The 20,079-nt window shown below is 37.5% G+C and overlaps 1 protein-coding gene across 1 annotated transcript in view; it reads left to right on the top strand.

Moving 5' to 3' along the window:
* The window catches only part of LOC135207746 (titin-like), a 65,650-nt gene that overhangs the window by 2,267 nt on the left and 43,304 nt on the right, over positions 1–20,079 (top strand). Inside the window, 1 exon segment of the mRNA XM_064239571.1 lies at positions 12,893–13,019. Coding sequence (XP_064095641.1) covers positions 12,938–13,019 — 82 coding nt within the window. The 5' untranslated portion in view covers positions 12,893–12,937.

Raw genomic sequence — 20,079 nt, 5'->3', positions numbered from 1 at the left:
ACCGTGAAGACATTCGGTAAGGGTTTATTTCCAAGTCAGTGTATTGGATTATGTCTAACCCTGATGAATAGCTCCATCGATCTTTATTGCTCACGGTGTCCATAAAGTCCCAGTACCATTACAAGTTATAAATACTTGTAACGGTACTGGGACTTTGTGGACACCCTGTATATACACACATACATATACGTGCGTGTATGTGTGTGTGTGTTTGTACAGTCACGCGTGTACGGATTAGTCACGAAGAAAGGTGGACGAATTTATTGCTAGCGAGCAACATCAAGATTACATAGCAACTCAGCAATACACCTGCCGTTGAGAGAGAGAGAGAGAGAGAGAGAGAATGTCTCTGAAATTGACCGAGATACAGAGATCGTCTCCTTGGGCTAATTTGTTTTTGTTGTGACTTTATACTGGAGTTAAAATGATTATTTTTCGAAAGATTTAAGCATTGAAGTAACTTTTTAAAGGGAAATTTTTAAAAAAAGTTTAATAATAGTCAGTTTGGACTATTAGATTATGTCATAGATAATATTTATGGCCATTTTTATCTATAAACCTATTGAAATCTATCAAAACCCATTTAAAAAATCTAAACAGAAAGGGAACACACGATTAAGTAGAGAATTCCGCATTCTCGATCTATTATATAATTAAAAAGAAAAGTAAAGTGATAAATTTAAATAAGGTGGTTCTCTTAAGGGAACATATGGTTCAACAGAGAGTTCCGTATTCTACGTGTACCTGACCCGACTTAAACAGGCTACTAGCTACAGTTGCAATCAATCATAATCCCCTGACGATCACTGTCCAAAGAGGTACCGGTAAAATTAATATATGATTCTATTTGATCGAGGTTTCATTTCTTCTTTTGCATCTAAGTCAAACTTGGATATATTCTTAAGTTAAATCTAGAAAGAAATATAGAAAAATTAGAGATAAATGTGTAAGGATGGAGATAAACACAGAGAAGAATAAAATAGGACATTGAAGAGTTAAGGAGTTGTTCATAGAAAGGGGATAAAATGATAAGTGGAAAATGTTAAACGAAACATTAAATAAACGATAGAAAATGTGGGGAAATTGATATTAAAACTGAGAGTAATGAAGGAGGGGTTGAGATAAGGGTTTAAAATGAGAGACGGCTCTTCCTCGAATGACCTAGAAAAGGTCGAGGGTGACCTTTAACTTCACGTGGAGAGAGAGAGAGAGAGAGAGAGAGAAATAGCTTTTCAGAATAAAATGCTTCTTTTTGGGATGTAGGACTTAAAACGTTGTAAGACTAATAGAGTTGCACTGAAACGAGAGAGAGAGAGAGAGAGAAGAATTCATCTGGTCTAAAGGACGGAGCGAATTTTTCCTGAATTATGTAACGCATACACTCACTCCTTCATTCCTCTCTCTCTCTCTCTCTCTCTCTCTCTCTCATTATGTCACAGTTCTCAACATTCTTACCAGGTTTGCGCAGCTATGGAGCATTCCTCACATACCCGCGCGTTCTTCAAATAACTCTACACGGTCAAATGAAAAATTGCCAGAATTCTTTAGCATCATTTTCCCCAAAGGAAGTTGTGATTTCATCTCATTTTTTTTAGCGAAAATCAGCGCATGCCAATCGAAGCTTCGCGAAAGAAAAGCTCCGTTAAATCTGTCTTGACTTTGATGTATAATTCATTTATGATGAGGTTGACGTATGTACGTTTGAAGTTATTTTTTTTATTTATGTGTTCATTGTACATATTTTGTTCATCAGTAGTTAGATGTCAACTTTAACTACTAGCTCTCTCTCTCTCTCTCTCTCTCTCTCTCTCTCTCTCTCTCTCTCTCTGTACGTTACGCAAACCCGCGACCCGCCCCCGCCCCCCCCCCCCCCCCAACCAAACACGTCCCCGCACAAACTAACGTCCGTAACGACGGAAAACCAAACCAAAAAACGTACCCGAGTCAAAATATATATTCCTTTTCCACTTTGCCATTTAACATCACTTTTTTTTTTTTTTTTTTTTTTTTGCAAAGGGTCACGCTGTCAACATGATTTTAAAACATGACAATCATAGGCCAAATATATGTCAAAGAACGCTGCCTGCTGTTTCGCGAGGCCATCAAAGGATTTTCTCTCTCTCTCTCTCTCTTCTCTCTCTCTCTCTCTCTCTCTCTCTCTCTCTCTTGCCGAGCTTACTTCCGCCATGGGAGGTAAGCGGGGAGCGAGAGAATGAAGGTCTATGTTTATTAAAGGAGAGAGAGAGAGAGAGAGATTTGAAATGGAAAGGTGAAATTACGCAGCTCAGTTATACGAATTCAAACACGTATTCATACGTGGCGAGATTGAGAAAAGAGAGAGAGAGAGAGAGAAGATGCAGCTGTCAAATTAAAAAAATTCGTATCACAGCAAAACAGCTTCTGTCTGGGCTAGTCCTCATTGTTGTCAACATCGCTACATACCGACGCCTCAGAAATTCTCTCTTGAAATGTTACGGAGGTCAGTATTATGATCAACATCGTATTATTTATTAATTTTTTTTAACGCATGTGTCAGAGTTCATCATTATACGCACATCATACCTGCGCTACGAGTGACCGTCGCAGATCGTCATTGTAGCGACATTGTACGTACATATACTTATCCCAGCGTATACGCGAGCACACTACATGTATTTTTTTTTTTTTTTTTTTTTAAGGGAATGAATCATTTTCACCGGAGATGAACTCATCATACGCCAGGTTGACATTTTTCATGAAGATGAGATACAATGATAATTTGATTATTTGTTTATTTATGTCTGGCACCTGAATTTAATTGTTTACACAGAGAGGCGAATGCCTCTTTAATTCGTTTATCGTTATAGATGACATGACTTTTGGATTAATAGTCGGTCCGCCCCCCCGCCCCTCTCTCTATCTCTCTCTCTTCATTGAATTTTAATTATTTCCCTACATTTTTTCTCTCCTTCTCTCTTCTCTCTTTTTCGTTTCATTTATGATAATAAGGGTCGATAGAATTCTGTTTGTTTACTGGATACAACTTACTTTTTGAAAAAAAAATTTAAAGTTTAGCTGCCTTTCCATTTCGTTTCAAAATTGTCTTAAAACGCGGTAAGTTTTTTTTTTAATTTTATTTTTTCAGTTTTTTTTTTTTTGCACTTTTTCGTATAAGAATTTTTTTTTTAGGTCAAGCTTTTAAAGAAATTAAGAAAATACGGTACATTACTTTTAGGTCATGATTTTAAGGAAATTAAGAAAATACGGTACATTACTTTTGGTTCAAGCGTTTAAAGCAATTTAGGAAATAAGGTACATTACTTTTGGTTCAAGCGTTTAAAGCAATTAAGAAAATATGGTACATTATTTTTAGGTCAAGATTTTAAGGAAATTAAGAAAATGAGGTATATTAGTTTTAGGTCGAGCGTTTAAAGAAAAAAGAAAAAACGGAAAATTAGAGTTCAAAGTGGAACGAACACTTTTGCTTGTTACAAACAACAGCTAATACATCTTGGAAAACATGACTCAAATAACCCCTCAAGTGCGAACGTTTTCAGTGAAATGTTTATGTAAATATAGCAAATATGAGCAATTAAAAGCACAAACTGGATTCAACTCCTTTGCCTCAATAACACAACAGTAAAATCAATTTTGAATAACCCAATTTACATTACTCTACTTCAATACCAGTCCAATATCTCAGCTCATTTGCAGTTTGGTCCAAAAAAAAACAAAAAAAAAAAAAAGCTCAATGACTCGTCATCACCTCTCTCTCTCTCTCTTCTCTCTCTCTCTCTCTCTCTCTCTCTCTCGACGTGTGTTTGTGCGTACGTACGTCCTCGTCACTGTGAGTTTACCCCAATATCTGTCACCCAACTCGACGTCTGTTTGTCTTCGGGTTAAAAGAAGTTTCCGTCGTCTGAAAGGGCTTTGTTTGAGTGAGTCAGGAGGAGGAGGAGGAGGAGAAGAGGAAGAGGAGGAGGCGGAAAAGAAGAAGAATAAATAGAAGAAGAGGAAGAGGGTGAAAAATGAAAGGGTAGAAGAAGGAGCCATCTCGCGCGCATTAAAGATGACAGCCATCAGAACACGGAGAGTATTAGTAGTAGTAGTAGTAGCGGTAGTAGTCGTCAGGATTAGCCTCTAGAACGGCTCCCCGGAGAGGGAATCGACTGAGATTCAATTAGAGAAATGAAGGCCTTGGGATGACTCCCACCTACCCACCACACCGCACGGGCCCCTCCTCCCCTTCCTAACCCCTTCCCCACCCGAAAACATCCTTTCGACTTCGCGTACGTGCTGCTAATTTCCGTTGGGCGATGGGGGCGAGGGTTTGGGGGAGGGGGGGGGGGAGGGGGGGGGGGGAGGGGAGAGGGGTTAGGGTGTGAATACAGCAATTCAAAATGTTACGAGAATCTCATATTTTGTATCTCAAGTCCTTTTAATGTAAAATATGGCAGGAAAAGATCTATTATTTTACGAACTGTAAAATAATTAGTTTGAAGACTCCCTAGATAAACAGATCACTATAAGTTGACTTGACAGCTAAAGGAGATTTTAAACTATTATGTAAATAAATATTATTTTAAGGAAGAACCAGATAATGGCTACTGACATTTGGAGACGTTCAATAAAAACGTTTAAGACTAAGATATACTCTTCAACATGAATTTAATCGGTATCGAGAAATTCTTTAAAGCAAAGATGCATCGCTAATCATTAATCATATAGATCCATTAATATATATAAAACGCTTATGGCAAAGATTTTAGCTTTAAATGGCTGATCACTTATTCTGCTCAAGTTCTGCCATTTGCAAAGACCGAGAAAGATACGATTGCCATCAGTGCGAGATGTGAATCCCACTTTGAAATATGTTACGCAAGACAAGACCAGGTAAATATAGCTCGTTTTCTTTACAAGTAATAAAGTTAAAATATAATCAGCTTGTAAATTCTAACAGAATGGACCGAGGCCAAGGAACGTATAAGTTTGTCAGTTCAACGAATGACAAGACCAGTAAAGTGGAGTTTATCATGATGAGTTGCCAAGACTAATAAAGATAAGTTTTTTTTTTTTAATTTTAAGATGTAAAGGCCGATAAATATAGGTTATATTAGCCAACAAAGTTGAATTTCAACTTCTACAAGTGGTTAGGATCAGGGAAAATAAGTTGTGACTTCCATAAGTTATAACAACCAAGCAAGATAACCTTGTAACTATTATATGTTATACAAACCATGCAAGATAACTTAGCAACAACTACAAGTTATAAAATGCAAGCAAGATAACTTAGCAACAACTACAAGTTATAAAATGCAAGCAAGATAACTTTGTAACAACTATAAGGTATAAACACCAAGCAAGATAACTAAGCAACAACTACAAGTTATAAAAACCATGCAAGATAACTTAGTAACTTATATAATTAGTAAAACCCAAACAAAATAACTTTGTAGTTTATGTAAAACAAGTTTTTCACTTCTGTAACTTATAAAAAAAAACCATGCAAGATCATTCCTTGGCTTCCATATAAATCATAAAAAACAAGCAACATGAGTTTTTTTTTTTTTGTTACTTCTGCCAAAAAAGTTTTTAGCTAATTCTGCCAAAAAAGTTCTGTTACTTCTGCAGAAAAAGTTTGTGTTACTTCTGCCAAAAAAGTTGTTGCTACTTCTGCCAAGAAAGAAGGCAGGGAACTTGTCACTCAGGAGCGAACCAGACGCCCAGAAAGGAGCGGAAAAGGAACACCTGTTCAAATGAGGTGTCGCCAGCAAGAAATAAATTAATCTGTTAAGAACGAGAATGAAGAGAGAAGAGTAATAATAAGGGGGTTTAAATTTAATTATTTTTTTAAGAATGAGGAAGAAAAACTGAATAAGAAAGGCGAATGATAGTTAAGAATTGCCTAAAGGGAATATTTGACAACTAGGGATGACTAAATTGTGATTCCAAATGATTTTGGAAGTTTGTAGAAATGGTGGTAGGTGAAATTAACTGAAAGCATCTTCCTGAAAATCTGTACATAAAGAGATGGAGCAAAACAAAATAGAAATGCAGGATTCTAATCTGGAAAAAATGAGACAGAATAGTGTTTCAGCAAAGAAACAGTCCCCCCCCCCAAAAAAAAAAAATATGCTAAGTGTATAAAGGATAAAAACTATATATCAGAATTCTGAAGCCAAAGAGAATTCACAAGAGGCGTGAAGAATTTTGTGGGAGGTTCGACGTGCTGTTCGCGAGTCTCCTGTGAAAGCGGAGTTAGTGGGTAATATCGTGGAATCATCTGTTATAAGGTTTCATCCACAATGCGAGAGTTTGAGTATGAATGTGGCAAAGACATTTGTGCTTTTTTTCTCTAGAGACTTCCCTGTTTGAAGCATGAATTTAAATTTACACACAAACACACATACACAGTAGAAATATACTCAACTACGTAACAATTGAATATTTTTTAAGCCTTAATCGGGCACGCGCATGGGAAATTATACTTAACTATACAAACAGCATTTTTTGAAGCCCTAATCGGAGAAGGTTAAACATTCTAAGGTATATATATAATATATATATATATATATATATATATATATATATATATATATATATATATACACGAAGCATGCAAACAGAGACAGGCCATAAATTGTATATATAGAGGCCATTTAAAACAAGCGTTCTCTCAAGGTGACATTACCTAACCGAGAGGAGATATTTCTGAGAGCGTCTGTGTGTGTGTGTGTGTGTGTGTGTGCGTCGAATTGCGCCCTAATTTGGCGATGTGAGCCAATCAATAAAAAAGGAGTAAGAGGAAAAACTCGAGTGAAGCGAGCAGAAAAAAGGATTGTAATCGTGAGGTCTTCTTGTTGACATGACAAAAGAATATATCTTCTTCTTCTTCTTCTTGAAGTCTACAGGTGATTCAGAGGCTCCGCTATGGCGACCTTAACGGCAGGTGCCGCGTTGGAGCTTGGCACCGCAGGCGGCAGCCGTCGGGAGGAGGAGGAGCCCTTCCTAGAGGCCCTTTGGCAATCTGCCTAGGCTCTGGCACAGCAGCAGGCAGAAAGGCAAGGCAGGCAGACAGACAGATGGGCCGGCAGGTGGCACTGTAGTCGATATCCTTCCCATATAGCTTTAAAAAAAAGACCTTCTGCCTATTATCCGTTGTAAGTTAAGTTTCAGAAGCCGGTTACAAACGGCGGCAAACTGTCTGAAACCGTCTGGTGACAGACATTCTGTCTGAAGTATACTCTTCTACGTTCAGTCATGCTGCTTAAACGTATCTCCGGAAGCCTAAGCCATGGTCAAATTACGCTTTAGGACGATTGACGACTTGATCTAGACCCTGCAATACTAGATAGATAACCCACACATCCCAAATGCCCAATCATGTTGCCTTAGTCTCATTCAAGCAATGATAAGCCGCAGCCAAAGCACACTTTAGGACGATCTACGACTTTATTTCAGATCCCCGAACATTGGATAAGCAAGAGAGGTCGTTTATTTATAATTCTCTAACCCACATCCCAAATGCCCAATCATGTTGCCTCAGTCTTATCCAAGCAAGGTTAAGCCTAGCCAAAGCACACTTTAGGACGATTTACGACTTGATTTAGATCCTAGAGCATTGGATAAGCAAGAGAAGTCGTTTATTGACAATGACCCATGCCACAGATCCCAAATACCTGCTCGAAACAGCCATTGCAAACCAATAAACTCCACACTAGTACTACTACTACATAGACCAACCCTCCACTGAAATAATCTAACCAACCCAAAAGGGCCAAAGGTGAACGGGTAACAGTCGCCGTTTATCATTTATCATTTATTATCCTTCCACATGATCACCATCACATCATCTCGAAAGTTCTCTCGTACCCCTGAATGACCCGAAGCAGCAGCAGGCTCGCGGAGGGCGCGAGCCACAAATAATCTGGCAGCCGTGCGAGAGAGAAGGCTGGGGTGTTAGGATGTACGTATACGTACGTGTACGTGTGTGTACGTTGCAGAATGCCCCGGGTTACTATGCACTGAGGCTCTCCAACAACCTTACTATACTACTCCTCGCTCGCCCTCATTAGCCCAAATACCCCACAAAGAGAGCTTGAAACGACGCTTGATTTTACGAGCTTTGTGGACGCACCGAGATGGCTGAAAAGCGTATATACTAGGCCTAACCTAAAGTGATCTGGAGAAACTCCCAAATATACCAGGTTTTATGACCCGTGCCGGTACATACATCGTTATAAGGCCAAGTTAAAAGTTTAATGAGGCTAAAAATAGAAAAAATGGTCCGCCATTTCTTCGAGAAATGCAGCCGGCAAGGACGCTCCGCTGTGCAAATCCTGGCAAATGCATCTTGACATGCAATGTCAGCCATATAATCCGCAGAGATTGCATGAAACAAGCAGCTGGTCCTCGTCCAGATTAGGATAATGGGGAAAGGGAGACAAGGCGGGTGAGGGAAAAAGAAATAAAATGATAAAAGAGAGGGAAATCACTGGAATGAAGAAAGCCGGTGAGAAGGTTGGCTCAGTACCAAGAGCAAGAGACTAGTACTATGGTGTTAGCACAAAGGCTCAGTGGGGTCTCTCTCTCTCTCTCTCTCTCTCTCTCTCTCTCTCTCTCGTGGAATTTTATCTTTCATTACGGCTGTTTTTTGTATTTTCTAAAAGCGTAAACGATCTAAAAACAGAAATATACGTAGGCAAATACCCTGATATTCTACGAAGCGTATGACGTACCAAAATGCAAAAATAAACAAACACATATACGAATAAACACCTACAGAGAATGACTGACAAATAAACAATGCCGAATAAAGGAAGGAAACAAAAGGAATGTAATTAACCTAAATTGCCAAAATAATGTACCTTGGGTCCTGTGGAATGTCCGGTGCGCGCCGAGATAATTCAGTTCTCTCTCTCTCTCTCTCTCTCTCTCTCTCTCTCTCTCTCTCTCTCTCTCTCTCTCTGTAAAAGGGCTTGATTTAATTGCCATCTATCGCACGCTGTCCTTCACTTGGTAATTGTAAATGAGAGCGAGAGAGAATGGGGGGGGGGGGGGTTCAAAATTGGAGTTTCTTGTCGTTTCAATTTAAATAACTTTATTTTCAGTCTTTCAGTTTAAATAATTTTATTTTTAGTCTTTCGAGTAGGAATAATCTTATCTCCAGCCTTTCAATTTAAATAATTTTATTTTCAGTCTTTCAATTTAAATAATTTTATGTTCAGCAACTATATATAAAAAGTAATTCATATCTCCCGGAAGATATATCATTTTCACAGCAGGAGGTCTGCCTTTGAGAGTTAAGGGCTATTTTAACCATCTGTTGAAGTCTGCCAACTTTGTATTAAATCACTGATTATTATCAAAGGAAGGCCGAGGGATTAGTATTCAGGATTTAAAGTAACTAAAGGATTGAGAAGAGAACGTAAAAATATAACAAGTGAACGTAGAATATAACACGAGAACGTAAGATATAACACGAGAATGTAAGATATAAGGCAAGAACGTAGAATATAAGACGAGAACGTATGATATAACAAGTGAACGTAGAATATAACAAGAGAACGTAAGATATAAGACGAGAACGTAGAATATAAGACGAGAACGCACAATATAACAAGAGAACGTAGAATATAACACGAGAACGTAAGATATAACACGAGAACGTAAGATATAACACGAGAACGTAGAATATAAGACGAGAACGTATGATATAACAAGAACGTAAGATATAACACGAGAACGTAAGATATAAGACGAGAACGTAAGATATAACAAGAGAACGTAAGTATAAGAACGAGAACGTACTATATAACAAGAGAACGTAAAATATAACACGAGAACGTAAGATATAATACGAGAAAGTAACATATAACAAGAGAACGTTATAATATAAGACGAAAACGTAATATATAACACGAGAAGGTATGATATATAAAAAAAAGAGATTAAACATACATCAAAAGAACGTATAAATATAACAAAAAGAACATATATCACAAAATAACGTAAAATATAACACAAGAGCGTAAAAATATCACTAAAGAACGTGAAAAACACAAGACAATGAAGTAAAAAGAACGCAAAAATAACAAAAGAACGTAAAGCACTATAACGAGAGACCGTAACTAAATAACAAAAGAGCATAAAGGTATGAGAAAAGAACGTAAAATAAAGCAAAATAACGTAAAAAGAACGTAACATATAACAAACAGAACGAAAAATTTATTAAAAAAAACGCAAAAATAAAGCAACTCACAATATACCACAATAGAACGTGAAATAATATAACAAGAGAACGTGACTAAATCACAAAAGAACGTAAAATATATCAAACAGAAAATAAAAAAAAAAACACTCGCAATACATAACAACAGAACGCAAAGCGAACTCGAATTAGCGTCACATACGCAACTTTATTCCCAGGGTCCAGAGCCAACGTCTTGACCTCTGCTTGAACGGGACGCTTATTCCAAGAATTTCGTTTTTTTTTTTTTCGCCCCAAGAATCCACGCGCCCTGTCACGGGGTTCGAGAAGGGAGGGGAAAAATAGCACAGGGAGTTGTGGAGGGGTGGAAGGGGCAAGGGGGCTGGGGAAGAGGATTCATAGCAGCACAGAGAGTGGGTTGCTTGGTTGTTTCAAAGTTCTGACCAAAGGCTCGTCAGGGGAGAGAGAGAGAGAGAGAGTTAGTTTTTCCTCATTATTGCCAGTGATGTTGAATTACTTGACGCAAAGTTCGTTTGTATGCAAGTATGCACATAAGCATATATACATGCATACTTTCTTAGGCATACATACAAACATACATGTATATATACATGTTATTTACATACATACACACATATACATAGATTCAAGCATCAGTCATTAAAGAGAAATGCGAAAATGCAAAAATTATATCAGTTATTTAGCATAACATTATGTTTTTACTTCACTTTGCACATTAATTAACATAATTCAAGGCGATAAATGAAGTTTATTATGGTTGGTTACTAATCTTTGTCAACTTAGGTCATCTCGGGTCACCACAAATAGATCGCTCCCCCCTCCCCCTGCCCCCCTTTTCGAATCCATTCCCAGATCCCATATTGGAGGGGAAAAAGCACCGAAGAGACATTCCCTTTAAAAAAGACAAGTTGGTGTTTGAGCGGCTTAACTTCACCCTCACTTCGTGGAAACGGTGACTTTACTCTTTTCCAGGAGCGTGGAACGTGAAACTGTTCCAGGATTCCAGTATTCTGGAATAAAGGGCGATGTGTTGGTTTCCATATCTAGGAAAATGTTAATATACACAATTTTAGGGGTTCCGTCATTTAGACCAGAGTACATAGGCACCTGGAACGTGAAACTGTTCCAGGATTCCAGTATTCTGGAATAAAGAGCGATGTGTTGGTTTCCAGGATTCGGAAAATGTTAATATATACAATTATGGGGGTTCAGCCATTTAGTACATAGGCAGCTGGAACGTGAAACTGTTCCAGGATTCCAGTATTCTGGAATAAAAGGCGATGTGTTGGTTTCAAGATCCCGGAAAATGTTAGTATATAGTTTTGTGGGTTCTGTCACTTAGGTCATAGTAGTATGAGGCCGCTGGCCTAACGTCGTCTGGATATAGAGAGAGAGAGAGAGAGAGAGGGTGGGTGGGTGGGGGGGGGGGGGTGGGGGACTGTAAGTGACAAAAAACCAACGACGCAGAAAGGTCATAAAATATGAGGGAAAGAAAGTCAAGAACGAGAGAGAGAGAGAGAGCTCTTAGCCTTGTCACAGCCGCCACCTTGTGTCGCCGAGGTATCTCGTTGTGTGCAGCATTATTGCGCCTCTATGAAGACCGAGAATGTCGAAGGAGTGAAAAGTATCTCTTCTCGTTTTTTTTTCAAGAGGCAAGAAATGAGTGTTATAAAAAAGTCACTGAAAGTTTTTTTTTTTAAGAAGAATTAAAGGGAAGAAGAATTCAAGAGATGAAGGATAAAAGGAGAGAGAGAGAGAGAGAGAGAGAGAGAGAGAGAAGAGAGAGAGAGAGTAGCTTTAAGGAGTAATTACCACTCCAAGTTGAAGGTCGCCTCAGTGTAGGTGTTTATTGGAGGGGAAAAGATAACATAAACAAAAAGAAAGACATTGCTTTTTGTTTTTCGCTTTTATTTGTTTTCTGTGATGTTTTAGAGAAAGACCATCTTCTAGTATCATTGACAAATACTTCAATTCATTCTAGTAATCGTCGATTTGTTTTGAATCAGTGATAAACAAATGTCATTCAGATTAAGTATGTCAGTCTAACTCGTATAAATATAACTCAAAATTAACTTTATCAATCTAACTCATAGACAAAATCGACTCAATTTAAATTAACCTAACTTAAACTAGTGACTTATATTCTTTATTTGGAGGGCGACGGAATGGACAATTTCAAAGCCTTGAGATAAATAAATATGCAATGAAATGAAACAACAAAAGTTCTGACCCGGAAAATGAGACGAAACCGCCTCTTTGGATAGGATATGTTTAAAGTGCTCAGGGAAAACGGAAACTGGACGAGAATTCCAAAGCTTGTGTAGGGGTAAAATTGATAATACAGTACAGGCTTCAAAATGAATAGCTACAGTCTGTTTTAATTAGCAGACTGTAAATATCTGCAGCCGATATAATTGACGATTGTTTCTTGTTCCTGATTGGTTTAAACTGAAAGTGGGCGTGGCTACAATAAAGAGCCCTATCTTCTTATTGGTCAAATGTGATGTCAACTTTAGCCCTGATTGGTCACAGTAACACTGATAATAAACCCAACGAAAAAACGATTGGTTTAAATTGAAATTAAAAATCCAGTCTTCTTATTGGTCAAACGCCAGTCGATCTTAATCCTGATTGGTTAGAATAATCATACTAATGTCCCTTTTCTTTCTTGTTTCTTTCCAGGTGTAAGGAGGGAACCTTGACCTCCGTCAACCCGTAAAAACCAAAATGGCTGTTGGGTTGGCGAGGTCAGTCCTCGTGGCTGCCATATTGCTGTCAGGGTCACTCCTAGTTCTCTACCCAGTTTGTGGTAAGTCTGAGAAAAATCTTCCGTTTTCCTTTCTCTATAAAACATATACTTATTTAAAACAGGGCCAACAAGATAATTCGGGGTCAGGGGAGGTCACTAAATGCCAGTGTATTGACAGGTATGAAGAAGTATTTCCTACATCAAGAACAGATATCTTTTTTTACTGGGTCAAAGATATGGGCTTGTAATCTCATAAAAATTACTTATTTGAAACTGGTTCAACAAGATAATCTGGGGTCAGGGGAGGTCACTAAATGGCACTGTATTAACTGAAGTCAGTCACATATCAGGGCAGTGTTAAATATCTCTCAAACATTATTTCCAGTAACGACACAGGAAATTTAAACAAAAATCCAAATTTCAAACATTTGAATGATTTTAGTGACATTCGTTAATTTTCCATCAGTTATTGTAACCATTAACCTCAAAACAATTAGAAACGTTTTGCTAAGAATGAATGTTTACTTTGAGTGTGCGACGATCATAAAACATTGGGAACGCTAATCTAGTTTTTTTATGAATACGTCGAGGCGCGTAAAAGAAATTAAAACATACAACGTACTATAAGCAAGTAGGAATAAAGACCTTGTATGTCAAATTGTCAATTTGTAATTTAGTCCTGAGGACGTCGCCGATGGGTGAGGAAACGGCCCGGACTAAAATAAGTCAATGGAAGGAAATGCAAATAATTTTTTCCTTACATTCTGAGAAACTTGCCTGTGGAGAAAATGAAGACGTATACACTGATTCCAAGACTAGATAAAAAGACAGTCTCTGCGTTAGTAAACAAATACACAAGGCTTTTGTACTCGGAGAGTGCATTCATTCATCTGATTTCATCATCCAAGTCTTCATATACGCAAATGATGATTCCATGTCAGGTAGGACTTTCAACAATCCTTTACCAGGGGAAAGAACGAATAAGGAATCCCAGCTCCTTAATTATTCATCCTTTTTTAAGATTTATCCTCCAGTCAGTCAGACGTCCAAAGGATCGCAAAACAGAAGCATAACGCTACGCGCTGGCAAATGAATCGAAGTGAACGAGGGGCAGGTCGACACGGGTAGGGTGGAAGAGGTGGAGATGGGTGGGTGGTTTATTACCTTAGTGGGGGAGGGGGGAGGACAGATCGTAAAGTGGGTGTTTACAAACATGGCCTTCCAGAAAGGAGCGTATTTTTCTCCGAGGTTAAATTTGGGGGAAATTCTCAGCAGAGATCATTCAAACGCCTTCTCCTAAGAGCTGTCGAGGGTACTTCAGAACATCACGGTAGACTCTCTCTCCCCCACACACAGCCCCCTTTTTCGGCCCTCTAGCCCGGCCCCCACACCGGCCCACTTCCCAAAAAAGAGTAAGATTTGATAAGAGGTGCTTCCCCCAATGCCAGAGTACTTCAGGATTCTCGCAGCTATTGAGAAGAAAGAAAGAAAAAGGTTGTAATGTTGGTGTAAGCATCTGCTTCTGCTGCTACAGAATTCGGGACGTTTGGAACCTGATTTATTTCACCAAAAAAATAAACAAAAAATAATAATAAATAAATAAATAAATTTCTGTAATCTCGCATAGCGTTTTGGTCGTAACTTTTACGTTTAACTTCTTAATCTATCCAAAGTATTCTCCTTCGGATATTTAATCACTTAATTCTTTTTTTAATCTAGTTCTTCCTTGGTGTTCTCGTCTTTGATTCATCTTCTCCAAATTTCAAGGAATTCTAAAGGGTAAATCTAATGGAATTCCCAGGGTAAGTTTAAGGGAATTCTAAGGGTGAATCGAAGTGAATTCAAAAGATAAATCTAAGGGAATTCTAAGGGTTAATTTAAGGGAATTCCAATGGGAGAATTTAAGGGAATTCTGAGGGAATTCTAAGGGTAAATTTAAGGGAATTCTGAGGGAATTCCAAGGGTAAATTTAAGGGAATTCTAAGGATGAATCTAAGGGAATTCAAGGGGCAAATCTAAAGGAATTCTAAGGCTAAATTTAAGGGAATTCAAAGGGGAATCTAAGAGTAAATTTAAGGTAATTCTGAGGGAATTGTAAGGGTAGATTTAAGGGAATTCTAAGGGTAAATTTAAGGGAATTCAAAAGGAATTCTAAGGGTAAATTTAAGGGAAATTCTAAGGGAATTCAAAGGGATTTCTAAGGAAATTCAAATGTAATTCTAAGGAATTTCTATGGGTAAATTTAAGGGAATTCTAATGGATAATTCTAAAGGAATTCTAAGGGTAGTTTTAAGCGAATTCTAAGGGTAAATCTAAGAAAATTTAAGGGAATTCTAATGGGTAAATCTTAAGGAAACTCTAAGGGTAGATTTAAGGGAATTCGAAGGGTAAATTTAAGGAAATTCTAAGGGGGTAAATCTAAGGTGAAAAGGAAGAGGGGGAGATCTGAAAATGAGGAAGGGTGGGTTTTAAGACAAAAAAAACGGGAGGGGGAGGAGGAGGGTAGTTGCTGGGGGGGGGGGGTTGCTGGGGGTAGGGTAGCTTGAAATCAACATCAACACTCCTGGCGTTGCTATTTTTAAAATACACACACTCTCTCTCTCTCTCTCTCCATATGCCGGGCACACGCAAGGGCTTCTGTTCGCCAACCCTTGGCACCTTGAAGCGACTGCAGTACCCCGCCCCTTTCCTTAGCATACCCGGTACCCCACCCAACGCCCGTCCCTTTACGGTGTTCCTTTCTCGTATCTCTTCTTTCTAAGACTTTTTTTTTTTAAGACTTTCCTGTTTCGGTTTCTTGATATCTTCTTTTATCTTCCTCTAATTTTCTTTTTTCAATTTGTATTGTTGTGTCTATCGATCTTACGTCAGTGATCGAAGGAACTCGTCTCTCTCTTGCCTCTGTTATTTCATTTTCTGTAAAAATAACGGCATTTATATATATACATATATATATATATATATATATATATATATATATATATGTGCGTGTGTGTGTATATATGTATATATAGTATATATATATATATATATATATATATCTTACCTCCCTTTTCATTAAACTACACAAATTAGAAACCCGTACCTGTCGTCAATGGTGCCCTCTGTCTGCAACCATGTCGTTAGGCTATTAAGATCTTGTAAGTATATATACTATTTATTACCCAAAGCAGTTGAAAATAAAATAGAACAAAAATGATTAACAAGTCACAATGACAGAAAACCCAAATCTGCCCACAAAGAAACCAGTAACTTAACATTCTACCCTCCTGACTAAGAATTCGCTCCCAGACCCAAAATGTCAATAAGTTCATTATATTAGTCAGGTTAGAGAATCCCGTCTCTAAATTAGTCATGGAATAGGACCCATCTGTAATAAAGATAATAATGGATAAAAGATACACTTCACACATCACTCTTTTCAAAGTATCTAAGTAAAGAAAGTATTTCACACTTCTCTCTCTTTTCAAAGGTAATATTTTCTAAGTCTTACAAAATGTATCATACCTTTATGATGGGGCTTTCTCTACCGACACTTGGCATGTACCACCTGACCTCTTTGTGCTCATCGCCGAAAAAGAATGTGACTTTCGCAAGTGCCTTGCCGAACTATTAGGACCTGTAACATCCGTACAAACAAATGCACATGCTTGACTACAAGACAAGCAATCTCTCGGTTAAACTGCTTGCGTACTCAAATTCCTTCGCTCAAGTAAGCTGCCCTTACAGCTCAGCTTGTCTCCAAGCAAGACACGATATGTGATTTCACTTAACATTACACACGTGTAAGATATATATATATATATATATATATATATATATATATATCATATATATATATATATATATTCTTACAAAAGCGTTAGGTTATCAGCCATATAATATTTCGCATATATGCATCTCTCTCTCGCTAATGTCTCTTAAACCGCTGAGTGAATAAAAGCCGTTTTTTATCAACATGAAGACGAATTAATTGTTATTTTACTGAGTTATTTTTTAGCATTATGAAAACGGTTTTGTTTATTAATTTTTTGAGTATTGCTTGTTTATTTTGAGCAGTCAATTAAAAAATATACTTTTTAACATGAAGTCTAATTCAACTTCTGATTTTCGTTCGTTAACACATGGCAAAATCCAGAAGCATATTATTTCCCCCGAATGTTAAAATCGAATTAACATAATGCCTCATAAATTCAACGTATCTCTCCACCTGTCACCTTCTCCCAGCTACCAAAACGCTTTGCCAGAAAGCATAAGAAAGCAAGCAAGCAAGCAAGCAAGCAGGATATGACGTCAGCGAAAAGCCTTGGTATCCATCTGCAGAAGAGTAATTTATAATACTGAATGACTTGGCCGACTTCTGATTGGCTGGCGTCGGCCAATCACGCGCGTGCGCAAATGGTGGGAGCGAACGTCCGGTGGTTAAGCAAAAGTTGATTATTTTCATCATTTTATCCGTGGAGATAATGCGGTTTTGTCGCGTTTTTAAATGGGCAATAATAATAATAATAATAATAATAATAATAATAATAATAATAATAATAATAATAATAATAATAATAATGTCTTAATTACGATAGACGAATAAGAAAAAAATTGACTCGGAATAAGAGAAATAAGTACATAAATATACCACATTAACAATTAAGTTCACGAATAGCGAGAAATGGCAACTCACACAAATGAGATACCAGAAACCGCTCGAGGGAGTTCACCTGGCTACAGGTGTCGGAATCCCCCAGGAGACGGGGAACTTTTTCGAATTAAAGTCCTATAGGACTCTGTCCTCACGACCTCAGGAACTGTTGCCCAGTTGGGGAAGGATCCAGGGGTCCTTCTCCTTGGTTTAATGAAGTTTTTTTTTTTTTTTTTTTTTTTAAGGACTTTCAGGTTTATTTAGATAGGATTTGGGGCCCGATCTCGAGAAGTTTTATTGATGTTTATTCTCACGGATGAACTGTGTCATGGTTAAGCCAAAGATATTTCGGTACATGCAAGGGTCTAATTAAACATTTATGTTGTTTTCGTACTACGTAAGTTTCATAGATGAAAGCAGTAGTCAAAGAATCAAGAATGAAACGCGGGAACAGATAAAATTAAGAGAAATGGCGGGAACTTAACTCCATATCTCAAAACAAAAGAAAGTGAAATAGGTATCTACCTTTCTACTTATGTTGGCAAGAAGGAGGACCTTTCCTATCAAAGACCATGGCTTTAAATAATGATTTAGGTCAAGAAGCCCTCTCGGGACAAAAAATAAAATAAAAAAATATCCTAGACAAATAAATTTACGAAGCAAAAAATTAATGAATAACCCAGACATTGAAATAAGAGAGAATAGTGAGTCAAGAAGAAGAAAAAAATAAACTTTTCTCTCAAATTAATCAGTAAAATTAAGTAAAACAAGAAAGGGCAGATCGACCCCTACGCTGGGAGTTCTCTCAAGTTAGTCAGCAGGATAATTAAAATAAGAGAGAATGCATCTTTCTGAAATTGTTGCTCTCAAATTAATCAGTAAATTGATTAAATATGAGAGAGAATAGTAAATGAAAAAGTTTCATCTCGAAATAATCAGTGAAAATGTGTAAAATAAGAGAATGCTTTTTTCTGAAAGATTTTCTCTCAAATGAATCGGTAAAATCAGTAAAAATGAGAAGGAACAGTAAGTGAGGAACTAGACAAATTAGAAAAAAATATAGTTTACATAATTTTTCTCTCAAATCAATGAGTAGAATATTTAAAAAGAAGAGAGAATAATGATTGAAGAAGTAGAAAAATGAGAAAAATACAATTTACGTAAGTTTTCTATCAAATTAATCAGTAAAATCAGCACAAACAAGAGAGAACAATAAGTGGGGAAATAGATAAATGAGAAAAATTGCAGTTTATGTAAGTTTTCTCTCAAATTAATCAGCAAAATCAGCAAAAAATAATAGAGAACAATAAGTGAGGAAATAGAAAAATTAGAAAAAATACAGTTTACGTAAGGCTTCTCTCAAACTAATCAGTAAATTCAACACAAATAAGAGAGAACAATAAATGGGTAAGTAGACAAATTAGGAAAAAAATAGCTTACCTAATTTTTCTCTCGCACTAATCAGTGAATTATCTAAAAAGAAGAGAAACCAATGATTGAGGAAGTAGCAATATTAGAAAAAATTAAGTTCCCAAATTAATCAGTAAAATCAGTAAAAATATGAGAGAACAATAACTGGGTAAGTAAACAAATTAGAAAGAAAAAAAAAATACATTTGACGTAAGTGTTCCTCTCAAACTAATCAGTAAAATAATTTAAAAGATTAGAGCGAACAGCTCGATCTACGCCATCACAAGATCCCAGAGAGAGAGAGAGAGAGAGAGAGAGAGAGAGAGAGAGAGGGAGGTGCAATTATTCACCCAAGTCGGTTCTAATGGTTCCTTTCTTTTAAGGACTCACGCAAGAGACGGTGGAGGTCCTTTTATCGGCGGTTAAGATAAATGAATGAGGGAGGAGAAGTGCCTGGGTATCGCGAGAGAGAGAGAGAGAGAGAGAGAGAGAGAGAGAGAGAGAGAGAGAGAGAGAGAGAGATAAAATAAACGTCCAATTTCAAAAAGTATGGAATACATAGTAGAGCCTGAACACAAAACAACATGGAACTGTCTCTGAAGGCATTTCTCTCTCTCTCTCTCTCTCTCTCTCTCTCTCTCTCAGGGGTTTTAGCTGGAGATTAGAATTATCCCGAAAGTCTTCAAAACTTGTCCGGGATCTGGTGTTTAGGGGCGGGAGATAATTCCGAAGAAGCCGGAGGGGGTGAGAGAGAGAGAGTTCTTGGGCGCTATCATTTCTGGTGATGAGCCAGATGTGTGTTCTAAATTGGTTCTCTCTCTCTCTCTCTCTCTCTCTCTCTCTCCTCTCTCTCTCTCTCCTCTCTCCCTCACACACACAACACACACCACACAACATACCACATACATATTCATGCAGATATGTTTATCTTGTTATTTCCAAAGTTTAACTGAGACTAACTCTCTCTTTTTCTCACTCCCCCCCCTCTCTCTCTCTTGTTTATGAAAAACGTGCTGCCTTACCATTTTAAATAAAGACTCTCTCTCTCTCTCTCTCTCTCTCTCTCTCTCTCTC

The sequence above is a fragment of the Macrobrachium nipponense genome, chromosome 34 (assembly GCF_015104395.2).
Source record: "Macrobrachium nipponense isolate FS-2020 chromosome 34, ASM1510439v2, whole genome shotgun sequence".
Classification (NCBI taxonomy): domain Eukaryota; kingdom Metazoa; phylum Arthropoda; class Malacostraca; order Decapoda; family Palaemonidae; genus Macrobrachium; species Macrobrachium nipponense.
Note: the sequence above shows the minus strand (reverse complement) of the source record. Positions and strands in the feature narration are given on the sequence as shown.